The sequence below is a fragment of the Fukomys damarensis genome, unplaced genomic scaffold (assembly GCF_012274545.1).
Source record: "Fukomys damarensis isolate Sample0158 unplaced genomic scaffold, DMR_v1.0_HiC HiC_scaffold_20, whole genome shotgun sequence".
Lineage (NCBI taxonomy): Eukaryota > Metazoa > Chordata > Mammalia > Rodentia > Bathyergidae > Fukomys > Fukomys damarensis.
In genome coordinates, this window is record NW_022900932.1 from 2,104,845 (window position 1) to 2,105,326 (window position 482).

The 482-nt window shown below is 71.2% G+C and overlaps 1 protein-coding gene across 1 annotated transcript in view; it reads right to left on the reverse strand.

Moving 5' to 3' along the window:
* The window catches only part of Col11a2 (collagen type XI alpha 2 chain), a gene marked incomplete at its 5' end in the record, with an annotated part of 25,933 nt that extends 25,452 nt beyond the window's left edge, over positions 1–481 (reverse strand). The window contains one exon of the mRNA XM_033766604.1: positions 463–481. Within this exon, the coding sequence (XP_033622495.1) occupies positions 463–481 (19 nt within the window). The remainder of the gene's footprint in view (positions 1–462) is intronic.
* Between the last annotated feature and the right edge of the window lies 1 nt (position 482).

Below are 482 nucleotides of genomic sequence, written 5' to 3' on the forward strand. Positions count from 1 at the left end.
GCCCCGCTGCTCCCCAGAGCCAGCCGCGTGGCAGCACTGGGGGCACAAGGAGGGGGTGGGGGCCCGGCCTCCCGCCGTGGAAGGACAGTCGAGGCATCCTTCCTCCTCTGCTCCTCGAGATGTCCACCCCCCTCCCTGCCCCGCAGCCCTGGGTTCCGCCACCCCAACGTGAGCTACGCCTGGACCACGCTGGCCCTGGCCGCCTTCAGCTCTCTCCGAGCACCCAGGGCAGGTGTCCGGACCGCTCAGGGGTCTCTGCGGAGGTTCTGGTCTTTCCGCCTTGCCTGCCCTTCTCCGGTCCCTTCCAAGAGGGAGGGACACCTGTCCAGGCTCCCAGGGACCCGTGCTTGCCTCCAACCTAAACCCTGGGGCCCCGGCCGGCCCCTTCTCAGGAATGCCTGCCCTGGCAGCAGCGGTGCCTCCCCAACCTTCCAGCAGCAGCCGACGTGCGGCTCCGCTTACCTGCCCGGCCCGGGGCGGCG